Source organism: Myotis myotis, unplaced genomic scaffold, assembly GCF_014108235.1.
Source record: "Myotis myotis isolate mMyoMyo1 unplaced genomic scaffold, mMyoMyo1.p scaffold_m19_p_1, whole genome shotgun sequence".
Classification (NCBI taxonomy): domain Eukaryota; kingdom Metazoa; phylum Chordata; class Mammalia; order Chiroptera; family Vespertilionidae; genus Myotis; species Myotis myotis.
In genome coordinates, this window is record NW_023416313.1 from 124,785,727 (window position 1) to 124,807,746 (window position 22,020).

Genomic DNA, 22,020 nt, shown 5'->3' on the forward strand with positions numbered 1-22,020 from the left:
GATGGTATCTCATTGTTGTTTTGATTTTCATCTCTTGGATGATTAGTGACTTTGAGCATGTTTTCATATGTCTTTTGGCCTTCTGTATGTCCTCTTTCAAAAAGTGTCTATTTAAATCCTTTGACCATTTTTTTATTGGATCGTTTATCTTCCTTTTGTTAAGTTGTATGAGTTCTCTGTAAATTTTGGAGATTAAGCCCTTATCAGAAATATCATTGGCATATATGTTGTCCCATGCAGTGGGCTTTCTTATTGTTTTGTTGATTGTTTTTGCTGTGCAGAAGCTTTTTATTTTGATGTAGTTCCATTTGTTTATTTTCTCCTTAGTCTCCATTGCCCTAGGAGTTGTGTCTGTAAAGATATTGCTGTGGGCCCTAACTGGTTTGGCTCAGTGGCTAGAGCATCAGCCTGTGGACTGAAGGTTCACAGGTTCGATTCTGGTCAAGGGTATGTACTTTGGTTGTGGGCACATCCCCAGTCGGGGGTGTGCAGGAGGCAGCTGATCGATGTTTCTCTCTATCCCTCTCCCTTCCCCTTTGTAAAAAAATCAATAAAATATTTTTTAAAAAGATATTGCTGTGACACATGTCTGCTATTTTGTTGCCTATGGAGTCTTGCAGGATTTTTATGGTTTCCCATCTTACATTCAAGTCCTTTAGCCATTTTGAGTTTGTGTATGGTGAAAGTTGGTGATTTAGTTTCACTTTTTTGCATGTGTCTGTCCAAATTTTCCAGCACCATTTATTAAAGAGACTGTTTTGACTCCATTGTATGCTCTTGTCTCCTTTGTCAAATATTAATTGAGCATAATGTCTTGGGTTGATTTCTGGGTTATCTGTTCTGTTCCATTGGTCTATATGTCTGTTCTTGAGCCAGTACCAGAGGCAGTTTTGAGAACCGTGGCTTGGTAATATAGCTTGATATCTGGTATTTTGATCCCTCCAATCCAAGAACTTTTTCTTTCTTGTTCTCATTGGTAACTCATTCATTGTTTAATAACATGCTATTTAGCCTCCATGTGTTTAAATGTTTTTGAGTGTTTTTACTGTAAATGATTTCTAAGTTTATTCCATTATGACCTGAGAAGATGCTATATATTATTTCAAACTACTTGAATTTGTAGAGACTGGTTTTGTGTCCTAGCATGTTGTCTATCTTTGAGAATAACCCATGTGCAATTTAGAAGAATGTATATTCTGCAGCTTTGAGTGAAATTTCTATAAATGTCAATATTAAATCCATCTGATACAGTGTTTCATTTAGAGTTGTTTTCTTGTTAATTTTTTGTCTGGAAGATCTATCTAGTGTAGTAAGTAGGGAGTTAAAGTCCCCAACTATGATTATATTGCTGTTGAACTCTCCCTTAACATCCTCCAGAAATTTTTTATATGTTTTGGTACTTTTATATTGGGTGCATATATTTATCAGGGTTATATCCTCCTGTTGGAAAGATTACTTTAATATTTATAGTGACCTTTATCATCTCTTGTGATGGCCTTCATTTTGACATCTACTTTGTCAGATATGAGTATTGTACCCCTTTTTTATTTTCATTTGCATTGAAATTTTTGTCCATGCCTTCACTCTCATCTTGTGTGAGTCTTTGTTCTGAGGTGGGTGACTTGTAGACAGCATATATATGGTTCATGTTTTCTTATCCATTCAGCTACCCTATGTCTTTTGACTGGAGCACTTAATCCATTTAAATGTAAGGTTATTATTGATAGGTACTTATTTGTTGCCATTCTTATTCTTTATGCCTGTGATCTTCTCTTTCCCTCTATTTCTTCTTCTTACAACAGTCCCGTTAGCATTTCTTGCAGTGCTGGTTTGGTGGTAATAAACTATTTTGGTCTTTTTTTGTCTGGGAAGCTCTTTATTTCACCATCTATTTTGAATGATAGCTGGATACAGAAATCTTGCTTTCAGATCCTTGCTTTTCATTATGTTGAATATTTCATGCCATTCTCTTCTGGCCTGTAGAGTTTCTGATGAGAAATTGGTTGACAGCCTTATGGGAGCTCCTTTGTAGGTATCAAATTGCTTTCCTTGTGCTGCCTTTAAGATGTTTTGTCATTAATTTTTGTCATTTTAATTATGATGTGTCTGGGTGTGAGTCTATTTGGGTTCTTCTTGCTTGGGACTCTCTGTGCCTCCTCTGCCTGCATTCTGATATTCAGTCATTATTATTATTATTATTATTATTATTATTATTATTGTTTAAAGTATTACAAATAGTAGTACATATGTCTCCTTTTTTTCCAATTGAACTTCCCCCAGCCTCTCCTTTTCCCCAGCACATGCCCTGCCCCCTCCCCCCAGTGTCTTGCTTCCATTGGTTATGCTTATATGCATGCATACAAGTCCTTCGGTTGATCTCTTACCTCCCCCCCCCCCACCCTCTCCAGCCTTTCCACTGTAGTTTGACAGTCTGTTCAATGCTTCTCTAGGCCATACCACCCTGAAAGTGCCCAATCTCATCTGATATTCAGTCTTGATTAGCCTCAGGCTATCAACCATAGCCTGAGGAGAAAGATTCTCCAACAGGGTGGGGCAATTGCTTATGCTTCCATGCTAATTGTTATTCTCAGTCTCTTAATGGGCCTCAAAAACTCCATAGGGTAGGGCAAGCGGGTTTTCCAGTAGGGTGGGGCAAAAACTACCTGGATAGCAAAGATCCACCAGAGAAAGATGTCCTCCAAGGCACAGGAAACCAGGGTTTCTGCATTCCGAGGTCCAATTCCAGAACTCCCAAAACTGGCTTTTGCTCCCTCAGCTCCAGTCCACCCTACCCTCTTTCTGCCAGAGCCCAAAGTCAGTGACTGCACACAAAATTTTCTGCATTGGCTCTTTAAGAGTATGCCTGGATTTCCAGCCATCTCTCCCTGGAAGACAGCAACCCTGGTGCTTTTCACACCCAGATGCTATGAGGACACCATTCTCAATTCTGTTGCTGTGGGCTGGGGAGCCCAGCTTGGAGTTTAAACAGCAGAGTTCTCAGTGGAAAACAGCTGAGATGTCCCTCCAGAACCTAAGCTTCTCTCTGTGGAAGCCCAACCAGCCCTTTTGCACCTCAGCACTTCCAACTAGCTTCTTTGTTGGCCCCTACTTTCTGTCCTTTGTTATCAGAGTCCTCTCCAGCTAGTCTTAGTCAATTATTCAGGATGCATTTTAGTTGCAACTCCAGTTTCATTCTGGGAGCATGTCAGTGCAACATCCACTTACTCCACTGCCATTTTGTAATCCTCTTCTCGTTGATCCAATTTATTGATTTGCTAATATTGTACCAGCCTTACAACCCTGGGATAAATCCCACTTGGTTGTGGTGTGTGATCTTTTTAATGTATTGTTGGATCTGATTTGCTAATATTTTGTTGAGGATTTTAGCATCTATGTTCCTCAGGGATATTGGCCTGTAATTCTCTTTTTAGTGTCTCTACTTGGTTTTGGAATTAGGATAATTCTGGCTTCATAAAGAGTATTTGGAAGTGTTTCTTCCTCTTGAATTTTTTTGGAATAGTTTGAGGAGGATAGGTGTTAGTTCTTCTTTGAATGTTTGGTAAAACTCCTCTCTGAAGCCATCCAGACCATGAGTTTTGTTCGCTGGAAATTTATTACTGCTACAATTTCATTAGTAGTTATCAGCCTATTCAGGTTTTCTGATTGAGTTTTTGAAGATTGTATTTTTCTAGGAATATGTCCATTTCATCTAGGTTGTCCAGTTTGTTGGAATATAGTCATTCATTATATTTTTTTATGATACTCTGTGTGTCTGTTGTTAGTTCACCTCTTTCCTATCTGACTTTGTTTATTTGGATCTTCTCTCTGATTTTTGAGGAGTCTTGCTAGAGGTTCATCAATTTTGTATATCTTTTCAAAAAATCAACTCTTATGTACCACATTTTTTAACTTAATCATCTATCCAAGGACATTTTTGTTGCTTCTATGTCTTAACCACTGTGCAATGAATGCAGGAGTACATTTTTTTTTTTTTTGCAAATACATGTTTTCAAATTTTTTGTGTAAATACCCAGAAGAGAAATTGGTTCATATGCTAATTCCGTTCTTAATTTCTTGAAGAACTTCCATACTGTTTTCCATAATGGTTGTACCAGTTTACATTCCCACCAGTTGTGAATGAGGGATTTTTTCTCCACAACCTCTTCAAAATTTGTTATTGTCTTGTTAATAATAACCATTCTAACAAGTGTGAAGTGGTATCTTATTGTATTTTTGATTTGCATTTCCCTAGTGGCTAGTGAAGTTGAGTATCTTTTCATATATCTGTTGGCTACTTGAATATCTTCTCATGATAGTGTATGTTCAGGTACTCTGACCACTTTTTAAATTGGTTTGTTTGTTTGGTGTTGAGATGTATGAGTTCTTTTTATATTTTTTAGATATTAACCCCTTGTTGGAGCTGTTGCTTGCAAATATCTTCACCCACTTGGTTGATTGCCTTTTTATTTTGCTGGAAGTTTCGTTTTTTGTGCAGGAACTTTTTAGCTGATACATTCCCATTTATTTATTTTTGCTTTTATTTCCCTTGCCTTTAAAGTAAAATTCATAAAATCTTCTTCAAGAACGAGGTCCATAGTTTAGTACCTATGTTTTCTTCTATGTAATTTATTGTTTCAGATCTTATATTTAAGTCTTTGATCCATTTTGAATAAATTTTTGTACATGTGGATAAATTGTAATCTAGTTTAATTCTTTTGCATGTGGCTTTCCAATTTTCCCAATACCATTTATTGAAGAGGCTTTCTTTTCTCCATTGGAAGTTTTTTTGGTCCTTTGTCAAAAATAATTTGCCCATATACATGTGGTTTTATTTCTGGGCATCCAATTCCATTCCATTGGTCTGTGTGTCTGTTTTTATTATTGTTGCTTTATAATATAATTGGATGCTGTTTTGTCACTGCTCTGTAATATAATTTGAAGTCAGATAGTGTGATACCTCTAGCTTTTTTTCAGGATTGCTTTTGTCATTCGGGCTCTTTTGTGGTTCCATATATATCTGAGGATTTTTGTGGGGATTGCATTAAATCTGTATATTGCTTTGGAAAATATGGACATTTTAGCTATTTTGATTCTTCCAATCCATGAACATGGAATATCTTTCCATTTCATTGTGTCTTTTTCAATGGCTTTTAACAATACTTTGCAGTTTTCAATATGTAGGTCCTTCACATCCTTGTTATATTTATTCCTGGGTATTTTATTCTTTTTGTTTCAATTGCAAAAGGAATTGTTCTTTTTCATTAATTTTTTGTGAAATTTGTTAGTATATTGGAATGCAGTGGATTTCTGTACATTTATTTTGTATCCTGCAACTTTATTCTATTTGTTTATTGTTTCTAATAGTTTTGGTGGAGTCTTTAGCATTTTCTATATAAAGAATAATATATTTTATTCCCAATTTGAATGCCTTTTCTTTTTCTTGCCTGATTGCTCTGGCTAGGACTTCAAGTACTATCTATATATATAAAAGCCTAAGCGACTGGCTGACCGTTCAACTGGTAGCTATGACATGCACTGACCACCAGGGGAAAGACGTTCAATGCAGGATCGGAAACCACAGACATGGAAACATGGAACAGACTGATGAATTTCAGAGGGAAGGGGGGAGGTTGGGAAGAGATTAACCAAAGATCTTATATGCATACTAGAGGCCCAGTGCACAGATTCATGCACCGGTGGGGTCCCTTGGCCTGGCCTGTGCCCTCTCACAATCTGGGATCCCCAGGGGATGTCATCAGGTTTCGGCCCAATCTCCGCAGGCAAGGCTAAGGGACCCCATGGTGCACGAATCTGTGCACCAGGCCTCTAGTCTGTATATATAAAAGCCTAAGCAACTGGTAGACTGGCCAACCGGCCAGTAGCTATGATGCGCACTGACCACCAGGGGGCAGACACTCAATGCAGGAGCAGAAACCACAGGCATGGAAACATGGAATAGACTGATGAGTCTCAGAGGGAAGGGAGGAGGGGGGAGGGTGGGAAGAGATTAACCAAAGATCTTATATGCATACTAGAGGCTTGGTGCACAAATTCATGCACCAATGGGGTCCCTTGGCCTGGCCTGCACCCTCTCACAATCTGGGACCCCTCAGGGAATGTTGGAGAGCCGGTTTCAGCCCAATCCCTGCAGGCTAGGCTGAGGGACACCACTGGTGCACGAATTCATGCACCAGGTCTCTAGTGTTGAATGAGAGTGGTGAGAGTGGGCATTTTTGTATGTTTCCTAATTTTAGAGGAAGAGCATTCAGGTTTCACCATTATATTAGTTTGTTTGTCATATATTGCCTTTAGTATGTTGCGTTATTTCCCTTCTGTGCCCATTTTATTGAGTATTTTAATCATAAATTGATGTTGTATCTTATCAAATTATTTCTCTGCATCTACTGATAAAGATTATATTTATATTATTTTTATCTTGTTTTGTTAATGTGGTATATTACATTAATTAACTTATGTTTGTTGAATCATCCTTGTGCCTTTGAAATAAATCCCACCCTGTGATGTACTGTTTTCACAGTAAATCCCACAGTGTGATGTACTGTTTTTAATGTATTGTTATATTCAATTTGTGAGCATTTTGTGTAGGATTTTTACATCAGTAATCATCAGATACTGGTCTGTAGTTTTCTGTTTTTGTATTAACTTTGCCATGTTTTGATATCAGGCTTATGTTGGCCTCATAAAATGTGGTAGGGAGTGTTGTAGAGAGTATTGCCTCTTCTTCAATTTTTTGGAAGATTTTGAGGATAGGTATAAAATCTTCTTTGAATGTTTGGTAAAATTCACTGATGAAGCCATCTGGTCCTAGACTTCTATTTTGGGGAAAATTTTTTATGGTTGTTAAATTCCTCACTGTTGATCATATCCTCACCTCTCCCCACCCCCCACCCCCAGTGTCTGTGTCTATTGGCTAGGCTTATACTCAAGCATACAAGTCCTTTGGTTGATCTCTCCCCCTTACTCCCACCCTCCCCTACATCTACACAATGGAATACTACGCTGCAGTAAAAAAGAAGGAATTCTTACCGTTTGCAACTGCATGGATGGAACTCAAGAGCATTATGCTAAGTGAAATAAGCCTGCCTATTACTCTTACAATGCTCTGATGGAGTCAGATAGTTCTTAGAGTTCATTTTTTATGCTCAAGTCTCTTTTTTCTTCTGCATCATTTCTAGGTTTCTATCTTTGATACCCTAACCCTTTTCTCCATCTGGTCCACTCAATTTCCTATGCTTTCTATTTAATTTATTTTATTTGTTATTGAATTTATTGAGGTGACATTGGTTAATAAAGTTCAGAGGTTTCAAGTATAACACATCTGTGTATTACATTGTGTTGTTTACCACCCCAGGTCAAGTCTTCTTCCATCACCATTTATCCCTTTTAAACCTTCTTCCATTTCCCCTGATCCACTTTTCCTTCTAATAATCACAATACTGTTGATTGTGTCTATAAGGGTTTTTTTTCCTTAGTCCCTTCATCTTTTTCACCCAGCCCTGTAATTCCCGTCCCACTTGAAAGCTGGCAGTCTGTTCTCTATTAGTCTGTTTCTATTTTGTGTGTTAGTTTATTTTTGTCAGAATGGCAATCATCAATAAATCAACAAACAACAAGTTGTTGGTGAGGATGTGGAGAAAAGGGAATCCCTGTGCAATGGTGAGAATGTAGATTGGCCCAGCCACTGTGGAAAGCAGTATGGAGTTACCTCAAAAAACTAAAAACAGAACTGCCTTATGACCCAGGAATTTCACTTCTGGGAATATATCCAAAGAAACCTAAAACACTAATTTGAAAGAATATATGCACCCCTATGTTTATTGCAGCATTATTTACAATAGTCACGATTTGGAAGCAGCCCAAGTGTGCATCAGTGAATGAGTGCATAAAAAAAGCTGTGGTACATTTACATAGTAAAATACTACTTCGCTATAAAAAAGGAAATCTTACCCATTGCAATAGCATGGATGGAGCAGAAGAGCATATGTTAAGTGAAATAAACCAGTCTGAGAAAGACAAGTACCATATGATTTCACTCACATGTGGAATTACTAATTCATCCTTGATCTCTTTTATTGAATTCTTCTCCAGAATTTCTGTTTGCTTCTTTTTTTAAGTTTCAATCTTTTTAGTGAAGTACTTGTTTTGCTTGTTGATTTGGTTTCTGAGTTCATTAAACTGCCTGTATTTTCTTACATCCTGTTGAGTTTTTTTCAGAACTGCAATCTTGAATTCTGTCATTTAAATCAGCGGTCGCCAACCTTTTGGACCTCACAGACCACCAGTGGTCTGCAGACCACCAATTGGCGACTGCTGCTACAAAGGTTTCCTTAAACCAGCAGTCACCAACTTTTCAGACCTCACAGACCATCGGTTGGCAACCACTATTTTAAATAATGTATTTCCATGTTTTTAAGTTTATCTTCTGAAGAATTTTCATTTTCTGTCTGAGCTGCCTCGTTATCTTGGTTCTACATGGTATTTGATGTGATCCTTCTCTTTTAGGCATCTATGTATGAGTGGCACTTCTCTAGTAGATTGATAAGAGGTAGTCGAATATTCAGTTGTTTTCTGGTGGATGACACTGAATCACACGTTTTTCAACTCTCTTGCACTTCTCGGGCTTTTCAGGTCTCTGTAGGGTGGTGGTAAATGGCCTGTGTTCCTTGGGAAAGTGGGTGCCTCCCCTGTGATCTGGTCACCCACAGGGGCATGTAGTAGGCAATGGACTCCAAATCTATAAAATCCCAGTACTGTCCTCCCCAGGCAGACACTGACAGCAGAGCAGCTGCCAATGTATGGGGGTGGAGTGAACTGGGGGAACCCAGCCACCTCCTTTGTTGCTTTGCCCTACTAGCAATGGTAATCAGCATATCTCCACAATGTCTCCTGATGCCTCCACTTGATCCTGGGACTAGCTGCAGAGTGCCCTCTTTGCTCAGGGCAAAAGGTGTTTCTGTAGACCCAGTTCTTGGGTTTGCAGATAATGTGCTCTAGAACCCAACACAAAGTGGGAGGGAAGACAAGCTCTGGGAGGTTAAGGGAAGATGGGCAGGCTCCATGGCTTTGTTTCTCTGTCTGGAATGCTCTTCCAGAAAACCATGACCACACTTCTGTGCTTTGTCCCTGCCCAGGTCACTGGGCTCAGCCACAGCTACCACTGCCCACTCCTGCAGAAATACTAAGTGCTCCTCCTGGCTGAAGGGAGTGCCAGCCATAACCTGACTCCTCCACTCTCTGGGCTGAGCCATGCAGTGAGCTCCAGGCTGCTGGTCAGTGTTCGTAGCTCCTTTGAGCTCTTCTCCCACCTTAACTCCCCCATTGGCTCCTACTTGCTCACCTTTATTTCTTTTTTTTAACTATTCACCCAAGGATATGCTTTTTTATTGATTTTTTTTTTTTAGAAAGATGGAGAGAGGAAGAGAGAAATATCAGTGTGCAATTGATTAGTTGCCTCCCACACAAACAACCATCAGGGATTGAACCTGCACCCTGGGTATATGCTCTGGCCGGGATAATGCTCCATGAGGCAGAGCTACTTGCCCACTTTTTGGTGTTTCAATGCACAGATATCTCAGACATTGTGCATTGGGCAGGGAATCCTTTGTTGAATTATAACCATTCAAATTGTTGAAGCTTCAAGGGGAGAGAAACAAGGCTATTTCTCATGCCACCATTGCTCTGACGTCACTCTCCCAAATCTCCAAAATAATTTTTAAAATTGGTTATGAAGGGCTAATGAGAGATAGACCTATAACTGAAGGGGAATGTGGCATTAAATTAGAAAGACATGAGCATATTTAAAAACTGAAAGGAAGGACACAGTTTGAATGACAAAAGTTTAATATACAAGAGAGAATGATTAATCAAATTTCGTGAGAAGTCGAGATGAGACCAAACAGAAGTATAAGAATGAATTTTATGTAGGAGAAGGAACAATAAACTCTAATTAACAGGAGGAAAGGAACATAGAATGAGTATGCATGTAAATAAGTTGTTTGTGTGTGTGTGTGTGTGTGTGTGTGTGTGTGTGTGTGTGCGCGCGCGCGCGCTGCTAACAGGAATTCTAACCAGTGGCTTGTATTTCAAGCATTTCAAGCACTTGGGTGACAGTGAAGATGAAAATGGGACAAAGTGGGTGAGTTTGAGATGATGTCTGAAAAAGGTTGAAATCAATTTCAGATGCGACAGAATTTCCAGGCACTTTTTGCGTCTGACCTATTATGTCACTTTTTCAGCAATGTTTCACAGCTAAACCTAAAGAGTGAATAATGACATTTATTCAGGGTTATGTTTTATTAGACAAGTGCAACAAGAACAAAAGAAAGAAAGAGGTTAAAGAGATTAGGAAGTTAAGAAATTCACTGTGATGGAGTACATAGTCTCCAAAGTGAAGAAAGGTGAGTAAAAAAGACTGCAAGGAGATAGAGGAATAAATGAACTAATGGTCTTGACTTAAAAAGTGGCCAGAGCAGTATTTAAAATATTAATTGGAAATATAGATATTTCTAGTTTAGGAATGAGTTGCCTGAATTAGTAATGTTTAAAGTAAAACAATTCGATAAATGGTAAGGTCTGGAGTGTGACTGGAAGTGGAGCCAGAAATAAAGGACACAGATCTTCAGAGATAAGACGGTCAAGGAACTGAGAAACCAGAGTTTTGGATGGGTCTCACACATTGACACAACTAAGTGTATAAATAAGAGAGTGAGACAACTGCATAAAAAAATAGAATAAAAAGAGGTTGATACAAAAAGAAGAAGGCAAAAGGTAAGCTGCACTACCCAAATTGCAAAGAAATACCAATCTTATAAGAGGGTGGGGGGAAATAGTAAACTTCACCCCAATCCTACTTCTCTGGAAAGATGATGACCAATCTACCATAATCAAAGAACAACTACCAATATTCTTCCACTGTCAGCCATATCTGAAGCAAAGAATGCAAGATCATAAAAGTTTACTCTGGGGCCAAAGGTAAAATAATAAAAAACTGCTAGGATTCCATTTCTAACTTTAATCTTTAATTTATATCCCAAATAAATAAATCTTTTTAATTTAAAGTGTCTGGGCTTCAAGAGTGTTTAATTGGGCTGAGCCACAAACATATCCAAGGGAGAACTAAAATAATTCCATGAATAACTAAAGCTATCCTAGAAATCATTTTGCTATATAAACAGATAACATAAAGTCTTCTCCAAAACATAATTTACAACCCCTAAAAACAGACACCAATAGTTTTCAAACTGGTACTAAAGCACCTGAAAATCAAGAAGTACAAAAAAGTCATTAAAATAACATTACATTTTTAAAAATATGAATATATAATTTAATAGTAAGCATATATATTATGCATGATTATTTAAATAGAGGATAATTTTAAGTTGATAAGTTTTCTCTTGTCACTTATAATTTTATGTAAGTTAGGGAAAGAATAATAATTAAATTTCTATTGTTCAATTTTAGGTGAAAGAATGTACCAAACTCAGAGTATAGCAGATACATACAGGAATGTAGTGTATAAATCACTGAGACACTTTTATCTATCCATTCATTCTTTCTCTATGTAAATCAATATTAACCAATGGTTACTCAAAAAATTTTAACATATTCCAAATTTGTTTATAGATGAGATAAAATATTAATTTAATTAACAATTAAGAAATGTTTTACTTACCTCTTCCATTTGATTGACCTGTCGCTGAAACCACTTTAAAAAATAAAAAAAAAGGACCAGAAAAGAAATAATTATTGACAAGTTAAATTTTTGAAGTGGAATAAATGGATATATGTGTATGCATGTGTGTGTGTGTGTGTGTGTGAGAGAGAGAGAGAGAGAGAAAGAGAGAGAAAGAGAGAATTTTCATATATCAAAAATTAGTACTGAACCAAACATCATTTATCCTAGGACTTAGAATAAGGCTAGTGTAACATACAATTGTAATATAAAATTTTAAAATATATATGTATCAGCAAGTTAAAGAATTTTACTACTTCAAACATTAGAAACTTCATTTACATGTATTTCTGCATTTAATTTTAGTAAACTTAAACTGCAATATTTTGAACATACCTTAAAAAGAGATTCCAAAATCTGGAAAATAAAATTGTAATTAAACATTTTAAAATAAAATTCTTCACAATGTGTGATAAAACATTTCATTCAAGTCTTGCAATTTTCAATCACAAAAACGTACAAATTATTAAAACATAAGTCTATAATCCAAAATAACAATATTTTAATATTAATAGAAAGGTTTTAATACAGCTTGCATAGACAACTTAGTTTTAGAGAAATATTTCCATCTTTATAGATCTATATTAAAATAAATCCCAAAATAGTTTACATATATGATTTTATATTTTTTAATTTAGGTTTAGAAAATAAAATTCAAATTCATCTCAAAAGAGCATTATTTTTTCATATAGCAAAGAGTACAATAATGAAAAGCAAGAATTACCTTACCAAACATTACCTCTTTAATATAATATTTTTCTGCTAAAGGGCCTAAAAATCAAAATATAAAATACTACTACTAAATATTTTAACAGAAAATGCAAAGATCTGGTATAGGAGCTTGTAAGAGAAACTAAATACACTAAACCAATCACACAGTCTAAAATATCAATATTTACCACTTAGAAAATGAAATGCTAAAATGATTACACTTGCCACACAAAAAAACACTATCAGAGATAAAAGTTTTGACATATACTATTAAAGAAAAATATTACTACATGCATTCAGGCAGAAGAAACAGTACTTAACAAAACAAAAAAATCAGGATAGCCTAAAGTTTCCCTTCTGCAACACTAACTATAGATCAATGGTTCAAAAAGTGTGAACCCGGAAAAAAAAAAATGGCAGAGGTTTAGACGGACATGTCGGTGCCTTGTCCCAGAGCAGATAAGGGCAAGCAGCTGAAACGGGTAACATACAGCCCGAATAAGCAGAGGAGATTCAGCTGACAGTCTGCAGCCAGGAAAGACAGAGAACTCCTAGAAAAAGGGAACGGTTAAAGACTGCGGCTAAAACCTCTCCCGGTGCGCCAGCTCAGCCATGGAGACCGTGCCATCTGGAGTGGCTATTACTGGCATCCAGGGACCAGCTACTAACCTGGAAGCAACGGCTCTCAAGCAGCGCAGCTACGTGAACTCAGAGGAGCCCTGCTTCTTCCCCCAAAGGTGCGGTTTGCAATTTAGGTTGGAGAGTGGGACGTGCGGGGGGGGGGGGGGACTCTGCACCCCACAAAGTCCGCGGCCATTGGAGCCAGTGTAACCCACGAGTGTAGAAGGGCTCCCCCAGGGCTGCTGGCAGAAGGGAACACTATAAATAAGCCCACAGTTGGACTGGACGCAAATGGGCAGCCTCAGATTTTGCCAGTCGGCCGGCTACTTGGTGCCAGGGGCCAGAGCGCGCACAGAGACTCTGCGCAGATCTGGAAGGTGGAGCCTTGCGAGTTCGCACAACTTTCCAGGCTCTTGTTTTTACACTTCCTCTTAAATCTGTGCATGGGATTACCCAGTTGGGGTCAGTCGCAGAGGCTGTAAGGGAAGGTTGTTTTTGGAGAGCCTGGGAAACAGAGCTGGGAGTGACGACTGGGGAACCAGCTCTGGGCGGAAGACGTTACCAAACCAGTTTCAGGTACAATAGAGAACACTTCCTCAGAGAGGACTTATAGCCTCGGAGGTCAATCCCGACACACTGCCACCCAGAGGCAGAGCCACAAACTGACTCTTCTGTAAACACAGATAAAGGCTGTCTGGGAAACCAATATGGCCTGCCTTAAAGTCAAGACTGTGGCTTACAACACGGAGGAACAGTGTATCAGAGGGAAATTCAACATTCTCCTGAATACCTGGCGTGCCAAAAAGAAGAGCAGAAGATCTGAAGCACCTTCATTACAGCACATTTTTAATTATTTTTTTAAATTATTTTTTCACCTTTTAACTAAGAAACCATTTTTTTTTCTTTTTTCATCACCTGATTTTAACCTTTTAATTACTACATTTTTATTTTTAACCAGTATTATTACTGTTACCATTTTACCATTTTTTTTAAAGTGTCATTTTATTTTCTCTTTATTTTGGGACTAGGGTTCTCCATTCTATTTTCATTGTTCCTTTAGCACAGCCGTGGGAAAACTACGGCCCGTGGGCGGATCCGGCCCGTTTGAAATGAATAAAACTAAAAAAAAAAAAAAAAAAATGCCCTTTTATGTAATGTTTACTTTGAATTTATATTAGTTCACACAAACACTCCATCCATGCTTTTGTTCCGGCCCTCCAGTCCAGTTTAAGAACCCATTGTGGCCCTCAAGTCAAAAAGTTTGCACACCCCTGCTTTAGCATCATTTTCCTCTACCTCAATTTTGCCTCTGTGCTAAAACCCTCTTCCCCACTTTTCCCCTTTTGCTGTCCTGTTTCTCTTACCCTATTCCTGCTTTAGATATTCCCTATTCTTTTAACCCCCTGTCTAAATTTCACCCTACTTATATATCCCTTTTCCAATCACCTGCTCTAAATCCTTATACAACTCTCCCTTAACTTTCTTCACTATCCAAATTTTTTTTAAATATATTTTATTGATTTTTTACAGAGAGGAAGGGAGAGAGATAGAGAGTTAGAAACATCGATGAGAGAGAAACATCGATCAGCTGCTTCCTGCACATCTCCCACTGGGGATATGCCTGCAACCGAGGTACATGCCCTTGACCAGAATCGAACCTGGGACCTTTCAGTCCGCAGGCTGACGCTCTATCCACTGAGCCAAACCGGTTTCGGCTATCCAAATTTTTTTTCTCTTCTTTTCTCTATTGTTTTGTTGTTGTTTGCTTGATTATTGAGTATATTGGGGTTTTTTTAAGGATTGTTTGTGAGGTTGTTCTGCTTTTTCTTTTTCTGTTTCTCACCCCCCCCCCCCCCCCCCCCGGGTTATTTCTGTGCTTCTGTTTTCCCTTGCCTCACTTGATATTATTGGTTGTTTGTAGATTGTATTCATCTCCAGGGATCAGTTGCTGGAATTTGTTGGGATTAGTGGCGGTTCTATTGGAGTTTTCTCCTCATATGAATAGTTTCCTCCCCTCTTCTACTTCATTCTCTTTTCTCTCTTACATTTTTTTGTTTTCTGTTTTCTCTTCTATCTTTTTCTCTTCTTTCTTCCTTATACCCCAACTCTCTTAGCTCGGGTGGCCACCTTTATTTGGGATTATTAATACCGTAAATACATTTGTGTTCAGTGCCTGGTACGTCGTGCCTTGTGTTGTATTTTGTGCCTTTACATCAACGCAGTAGATCCAAGCAACAGCAGCCTCCTGATGACCGCACGCTCTGTCTGAAGAACAGCTGCTGTGTGTGAAGCCTCCCTCCACCAGCCAGAAGAGCCACCACAGCTGTGAGCAGCACCCATCCGAGGACCTGCTACCAACGGAGGAACAGCTGCTACCACAACCACCCAAGGAGCAACCACAGCCCGAGGAGCCACTGCCACCCAGGGAGCAGCCACTGAGCAACTCAATATCTATATATATATCGGTGAGATCAAACATGGGTAAACAAAGAAACCCCCAAAGGAAAGAAAAGGAGGACTCGCCAGAAAAGCAGCTAAGTGATATAGAGGCATGCAACATGACAGAAAAAGAATTCAGAATAAGGGTCCTAGAGTGCATAAACCAGATAGAGGAAAAAATCAACAACATATACAAGAAGCTAGAAGAAACAGATGAAAAATCAACAACTTAAGTAAGACCCAAGAAGAAATGAAGAGCGATATAGCTGCAATAAAAAAAAAAACACCACTGAAAGTATCAACAGTAGACTACGAGAAGCGGCGGACCAAACTAGTGAATTAGAAGACAAGGAAGCAAAACACACCCAAACTGTACTTCAATTGGAGAAAAAAATTAAAAGACAGGAGGAGAGTCTAAGGAAGCTTTGGGACAACATGAAACGAAACAACATACGAAAAATAGGGGTGCCAGAACAACAAGAAAGAGGAACAAGGATTAGAAAACCTATTAGAAGAAATAATATCAGAAAACTTCCCGGAGGTGGGGAAGAAAAAAGTCACACAAGCCCAGAGAGTCCCAAACAAGGTGAACCCAAAAAGACCCACACCAAGACACATCATAATTACCATGGCAAATGTTCAGGACAAAGAGAGAATCTTACAGGCTGCAAGAGAGAGACGGAAAGTTACATACAAGGGATCTTCCATTAGATTATAAATGATTTCTCAACAGAAACACATCAGGCCAGAAAAGAATGGACAGAAATTTAAAAAGTGATGCAAAGCAAAGGACTGAATCCAAGAATACTCTATCCAGCAAGGCTATCATTCAAAATTGAAGGGGAAATAAGAAGCTTCACAGACAAAAAAAAGGCTAAGGGAGTTTATCACCACCAAGCCAGGAATACAAGAAATGCTAAAGGGACTTGTGTAAAAAGAAGAAATAAAAAGCTCTCAGAAAGAAAACAGCCACACAAAAAAAGAAGTACCTTTCAATAATAACTTTAAATGTAAACAGAAAAAATGCTCCAACCAAAAGACATCAAGTGGCTGAATGGAAAAAAAAAAAACATGACCCATACATCTGCTGTCTACAAGAGACCCACCTCATTAGAAGGGACTCACACAGACAGAAAGTGAAGGGATGGAAAAATATCTTTCAGGCGAACGGAAAGGAAAAGAAAGCTGGGGTAGCAATACTTATATCAGACAAAATAGACCTCAAAGTGAAGGCCATAACAAGAGATAAGGAAGGCCACTTCATAATAATAAAGGGATCAATACAAGAAGAAGATATAACCGTGGTAAACATATATGCACCCAATGCAGGAGCACCCAAATACATAAAAAAACTCCTGGAAGATATCAAAGGAGAGATCGACAACAATACAATCATAGTAGAGGACTTTAATACACCACTGACATCACTGGATAAATCCTCTAGACAAACAATCAGCAAAGAAACAGCAATCCTAAATGACTAACTAGATCAGATGGACTTAATTGACATCTTCAGAACACTTCACCCCACAGCCACGGAATATACATTCTACTCAAGTGCTCATGGGACAGATTCAAAAATAGACCACATATTGGGTCAAAAACAAAGTCTCTCCAAATTCAAGAAGATTGAAATCATCCCAAGCATCTTCTCAGACCACGATGGTATAATATTAGAAATAAACTACAATAAAAACAACCCAAAATACTCAAATACTTCGAAGCTGAATAACATGATATTAAATATTGATTGGGTTAACAATAAGATCAAAGAAGAAATTAAAAACATCCTGGAAACTAATGACAATGAAAACACAAGAATACAAAACCTATGGGACACAATGAAAGCAGTCCTGAGTGGGAAGTTTATAGCTCTACAGGCCTATCTCAAAAAACAAGAAAAAATGGTAGTAAATCATCTAACTCTACAACTCAAAGAATTAGAAAGAGAGCAACAAGAAAAGCCCAGAATGAGCAGAAGGAAGGAGAAAATAAAGATTAGAGCAGAAATAAATGACATAGAGACCAAAAAAAAACAATACAGAAAATCAAGGAAAACAAGAGCTGGTTCTTTGAAAGGATAAACAAGATTGACAAACCTCTAGTCAGGCTCACCAAGAAGCAGAGAGAGAGGACCCCCCCAAAAAAAATCAGAAACGATAGAGGCGAAATAACAACAGACTCCACAGAAATACAAATGATTGTTAAAAAATACTATGGACAGCTCTACTCCAACGAACTAGACAACCTGGAGGAAATGGACAAATTCCTAGAAAAATACAACATTCAAAAACTCAATCAGGAAGAATCTAAAAATCTCAATAGGCCAATAACTATGGAAGAAATTGAAGGAGTCATCAAAAAGCTTCCAGCAAACAAAAGCCCAGGACTAGATGGCTTCACAGGGGAGTTTTACCAAACATTCAAGGAAGAACTAAAACCTATCCTCCTCAGACTATTCCAAAAAATTCAAGAGGAAGGAACACTTCCAAGCTCATTCTATGAAGCCAGCATCACCCTAATACCAAAACCAGGTAAAGACAACACCATGAAAGAGAATTACAGGCCAATATCGCTCATGAACATAGATGCCAAAATCCTCAACAAAATCTTAGCAAATCGGATCCAGCAGTACATCAGAAAGATCATACACCATGACCAAGTAGGATTTATCCAAGGGATGCAAGGATGTTACAGTATCTGCAAATCAATAAAGGTGATACATCACATAAATAAATTGAAAGAAAAAAACCACATGGTCATATCAATTGATGCAGAAAAAGCATTTGACAAAATCCAACACCCATTTCTGATAAAAACTCTCAACAAGAAAGGAATAGAAGGATCATTCCTCAACATAATAAAAGCCATATATGACAGGCCCACAGCCAACGTCATACTCAATGGACAAAAACTAACACCATTTCACCTAAGAACAGGAACAAGACAAGGATGCCCACTCTCACCACTCCTGTTCAACATAGTACTGGAAGTGTTAGCCATTGCAATTAGACAAGAAGAAGAAATAAAAGGCATCCAAATTGGAAAAGAGGAAGTAAAACTGTCCTTATTTGCAGACGACATGATATTATACATACAAAACGCTAGAGACTCCATCAAAAAACTACTAGACTTAATACATGAACTTGGCAATGTAGCAGAATACAAAATTAATCCCAAGAAATCTGAGGCATTTCTATACACCAATAGTGAACTTTCAGAAAGAGAGAATATAAAAACAATCCCATTTACCATCGCACCAAAATTTAAGCTACCTAGGAATAAACTTAACTAAAGAGGTAAAAGACCTCTTCTCAGAAAACTACAGGACACTGAAAAAAGAGATAGAGGAAGACATAAACAGATGGAAGAACATATTGTGTTCATGGATTGGTAAAATCAACATCATTATAATGTCCATATTACCCAAAGCAATCTATAAATTCAACGCACTTCCCATTAAAATACCAACGACATACTTCACAGATCTAGAACGAACTCTCCAAAAATTCATCTGGAATAAAAAAAGACCCCGAATAGCTTCAGCAATCCTGAGAAAGAACAAAGTAGGTGGGATCTCAATACCAGATATCAAGCTGTATTACAAAGCCACTGTTCTCAAAACTGCATGGTACTGGCACAAGAACAGATATATAGATCAATGGAATAGAATAGAGAGCCCAGAAATTGACCCGAACCACTATGCTCAATTAATATTTGACAAAGGAGGCAAGAACATACAATGGAGCCAGGATAGTCTCTTCAATAAATGGTGTTGGGAAAATTAGACAGATACATGCAAGAAAATGAAACTAGACCACCAACTTACACCATACACAAAAATAAACTCAAAATGGATAAAGGACTTAAATGTACGACAGGAAACCATAAAAATTCTAGAAGAATCCAAAGGCAACAAAATCTCAGACATATGCCGAAGCAATTTCTTCACTGATACAGCTCCTAGGGCACTTGAAACGAAAGAGAAAATGAACAAATGGGACTACATCAAAATAAAAAGCTTCTGCACAGCAAAGGAAACCATCAACAAAACAAGAAAACCCACTGTGTGGGAAAACATATTTGCCAATGTCATATCTGATAAGGGCCTAATCTCCAAAATTTATAGGGAACTCATACAACTTAACAAAAGGAAGATAAACAATCAAATCAAAAAATGGGCAAAGGATCTAAATAGACACCTTTCAAAAGAGGACATTCAGAAAGCCAAGAGACATATGAAAACATGCTCAAAGTCACTAATCATCCAAGAGATGCAAATCAAAACAACAATGAGGTACCATCTCACACCTGTCAGACTGGCTATCATCAACAAATCAACAAACGACAAGTGCTGGAGAGGATGTGGAGAAAATGGAACACTCGTGCACTGCTGGTGGGAATGCAGACTGGTGCAGCCACTATGGAAGACAGTATGGAGTTTCCTCAAAAAACTAAAAATGGAACTCCCATTTGACCCTGTGATTCCACTTCTAGGAATATATCCCAAGAAACCAGAAACACCAATCAGAAAAGATATATGCACCCATATGTTCATAGCAGCACAATTCACCATAGCTAAGATCTTGAAACAGCCTTAGTGCCCATCAGTAGATGAATGGATTAGAAAACTGTGGTACATCTACACTATGGAATACTATGCTGCTGTAAAAAAGAAGGCACTCTTACCATTTGCAAAGGCATGGATGGAACTGGAGAGCATTATGCTAAGTGAAATAAGCCAGTCAATGAAGGAAAAATACCACATGATCTCACTCATTCATGGATAATAGAGACCATTATAAACTTTTGAACAATAATAGATACAGAGGCAGAGCTGCCTCAAACAAATTGTCAAACTGCAGCGGGAAGGCCGGGGAGGTTGGGGGGGCAGAAGGGGGGGGTAAGAGATCAACCGAAGGACTTGTATGCATGTATATAAGCATAACTAATGGACATAAGACATTGGGGGATAGGGGAGGCCAGGGGATTGTCAAGGGCGGAAAAAAAATAGGACACATATGTAATACCCTTTGTAATATTTAAGCAATAAAAAAAAAATTTTTTTTTAAAAAAGTGTGAACCCAAGACCTAAACAACCAGATTTGTTACCAATGCAAATTCTCAGGCCTCATTTCAGCCTACTAAATCAAAAACTTTGGAAGCAGGGCCAGCAATATGTGTTAAACCAGCCCCCCCAGTAGATTCCTTTGCATGCTAACATTTGAGAATCATATCAATGTGATCATAACTTGCATATTAAAAGAATTTTCAAACTGATTCATGAAACAATGAATATTGTGCTATATATAAAAGACACACCACCTTAGCCCAGTCAGTGTTGCTCAGTGGTTGATCATTGACCAATGAACCCAGAGGTCATGATTCAATTCCCAGTCAGGACACATGCTTCAGGCTTGATCCCAGCATGCAGGAGGCAGCCAGTCAATGGTTCCCTCCCATCATTGATGTTTCTATTTCTCTCTCTCTCTCTTCCTCTCTGAAATCAATAATAAAAATATATTTTAAAAAGACACACCTTAAATGCAATGTTTCAAAAAGTTAAAAATAAGATGATGGACAAATATTCATCACAAAAATGGAATTACTAAGAAAGTGGAAGATACTACCCCTAAAGAAAATATTAAACCAAAACAGCATTTCTCTGGACAAATAAGGATGCTTTATAATGTGAAAACTCATTCTACTTTACTTAATAAAGTAGAATATATGAAATATATTCTGACAGGCCCGGACTATACTCAAACAATAGAAAACATACCTTCTTTCAAGTGCACATGGGAAAAAAATCACGTAATTAGGTTGTATATTAAGACATAAAGAAAACCAGTAGGTTATATAAAGTGGCAATGTTACAAACAACACTCCTTGATCACAACACAATAAAATTGGACTGTAAAAATGTAATCAAAAAGGACCTTCCATTAGGATATTACTGAACAATTCTTAAGTGAATAGGGAATAGAAATTACAGAATTTCTGAAAACTAATAATAACTAAAACAATGCATATCATAATGTATAGCATTGATCAGTGGAAAACTCATAGCCCCAAAAATATCAACACAAAAATCAAATAAAGTAAAACTCAAAACATAGAAAAAAAATAAATGAAAAGATAACGTAAGGAAATAATACAACATGCAGACCATGTATCATAGAAATGTATACTTGAAACCTATATAATTTTATTAACCAATGTCACCCCATTAAATTTAATTTTAAGTAAAAAATACTAAAGAAAAAAAGCATAACCCATGGGCACAAACAACATGGTAGTAAAGGGTGGGGGAAGGGGAAGGGCAGGCTAGAAGGGGACAATGGGGGAAAAGGGGACCTATGTAATACTTTCAACAATAAAGATTAAAAAATAATTTAAAAAGTAGAAATTAATGAGAAAAAATAATAGTAATAAAATACTATTACAACTACAGAGGCAAGAAGATGGAAGAGGGAGAGGGTGTGAGTGAGGGAGTG

The 22,020-nt window shown here is 37.7% G+C and overlaps 1 protein-coding gene across 1 annotated transcript in view; it reads right to left on the minus strand.

Moving 5' to 3' along the window:
* The window catches only part of CCDC7 (coiled-coil domain containing 7), a 179,993-nt gene that overhangs the window by 108,755 nt on the left and 49,218 nt on the right, over positions 1-22,020 (minus strand). Inside the window, exons 4-5 of the mRNA XM_036336754.1 lie at positions 12,089-12,109; positions 11,693-11,725 (exon numbers count right to left, since the gene is read on the minus strand). Coding sequence (XP_036192647.1) covers positions 11,693-11,725; positions 12,089-12,109 — 54 coding nt within the window. The remainder of the gene's footprint in view (positions 1-11,692; positions 11,726-12,088; positions 12,110-22,020) is intronic.